General features: G+C 68.3%; 1 protein-coding gene across 1 annotated transcript in view; it reads left to right on the top strand.

The window, feature by feature from the left end:
- Nucleotides 1-16: 16 nt before the first annotated feature.
- The window catches only part of LOC112967180 (RAS guanyl-releasing protein 2-like), a gene marked incomplete at both ends in the record, with an annotated part of 3,893 nt that continues 2,277 nt past the window's right edge, over nt 17-1,632 (top strand). The window contains 3 exons of the mRNA XM_026068062.1: nt 17-150; nt 692-842; nt 1,549-1,630. Of these exons, the coding sequence (XP_025923847.1) occupies nt 17-150; nt 692-842; nt 1,549-1,630 (367 nt within the window). The remainder of the gene's footprint in view (nt 151-691; nt 843-1,548; nt 1,631-1,632) is intronic.

The raw sequence follows: 1,632 nt of genomic DNA, 5'->3' as shown, positions 1-1,632 counted from the left end.
GGCTGACGGGGGCCGCGGGGGCGGCAGGTACTGGATGGCGGCGTTTCCGGCCGAGTTCGACCTCAACCCGGCGCTGCTGGCCCAGATCCGGGCGCTGAAGGAGGCGCTGGGCCGCGAGGGCCCCTGCGCCCTCATCGACGTGGACCACGTGTGCGCGCGGGGGCGGCGCGGGGGGGGCCGGCGGTGCGCGGGATTGCGGGCGGTGCATGGGGATGCGGGCCTTGCGCGGGATTGCATGCATTGCACGGGGATGCAGGTGTTGCATGGGGCGGCGGGTGTTGCATGGGGTTGCGTGCGTTGCATGGGGATGCAGGCGTTGCACGGAGATGTGTGCGTACATGGGGTGCTGCATGGGGATGCGGGTGTGCACGGGGTGTTGCACAGGGATGCGGGTGTTGCACGGGGATGTGGGCATTGCACAGGGAGGCAGGCATGCACAATGTGTCGCACAGGGATGCGTGCGTGCACAGGGCATTACACAGGGCTGCAGGTGTTGCACAGGGAAGTGGGCGTTGCATAGGGCCACGGGCATTGCACGGGGGGCACGAGCGTTGCACGGGGCGTTGCATGAGGCTGCGGGTGTCGCATGGGGCGTTGCACAGGGCCGCGGGCGTCGCACGGGGCTGTTTGCGTGCACGGGACCACGGGCGTCACACGGGGCCACATGTGAGCTGTGCGGGCCCCCGCTCAGCCCCCCGCAGCAGTGGACGCGGCAGGTGACGCAGCGGCAGCCGGAGGCGCGGAAGAAGCGGAAGATGTCGCTGCTCCTGGACCACCTGGAGGCGGCGGAGCTGGCGGAGCACCTCACGCTGCTCGAGCACCGCGCCTTCCGCAAGATCCTGGTGAGCCCCCCCCGGCACGCGGCCCTCGTGCAAGGCTTGGTGCGCGCCGCGGCTGGCGCCTCCGGTGCTCCCGTGCGAGGCCGGGGTTGGTCCCCCTCCGTTGCACGTCCCCGTGCAAGACCCAGATGGATCTTCCGTCATTGCACACCCTTGTGCAAGGCTGGGATGGATTCCTCTCCATTGCACACCCTCGTGCAAGGCCCGGAGGGGTTCCTCTCCATTGCACACCCTCGTGCAAGGCCCAGGCAGGTCCCCTCCATTGCACACCCTCGTGCAAGACCCAGGCAGGTCCCCTCCATTGCACACCCTCGCGTGAGGCCCGGAGGGGTTCCCCTCCATTGCACACCCTCATGCAAGGCTGGGGTGGATTCCCTTCCATTGCACGGCCTCGTGCAAGACCCAGGCAGGTCCCCTCCGTTGCACGCCCCCATGCAAGGGCAGGATTGGTCCCCCTCCATTGCACACCCTCGTGCAAGACCCAGGCAGGTCCCCTCCGTTGCACAGCCTCGTGCAAGGCCCAGATAGGTTCTCCCTGCATTGCACGTCCTCGTGCAAGACCCAGGCGGGTCCCCCTGCATTGCACATCCTCGTGCAAGGCCCAGAGGTGTCCCCTCCATTGCACGTCCTTGTGCAAGGCCCAGACAGGTCCCCCTCCGTTGCACACCCCCGTGCACGGCAGTGGTGTGAGACACACGCGCGCGCGCAGTTCCAGGACTACCGCAGCTTCGCCACGTGCGGCTGCACCGTGGACAACCCGGTGCTGGAGCGGTTCATCGCCCTCTTCAACGGC

This window comes from Apteryx rowi, unplaced genomic scaffold, assembly GCF_003343035.1.
Source record: "Apteryx rowi isolate R43461 unplaced genomic scaffold, aptRow1 scaffold_2673, whole genome shotgun sequence".
Lineage (NCBI taxonomy): Eukaryota > Metazoa > Chordata > Aves > Apterygiformes > Apterygidae > Apteryx > Apteryx rowi.
This window is presented reverse-complemented; position numbering and strand designations above follow the sequence as displayed.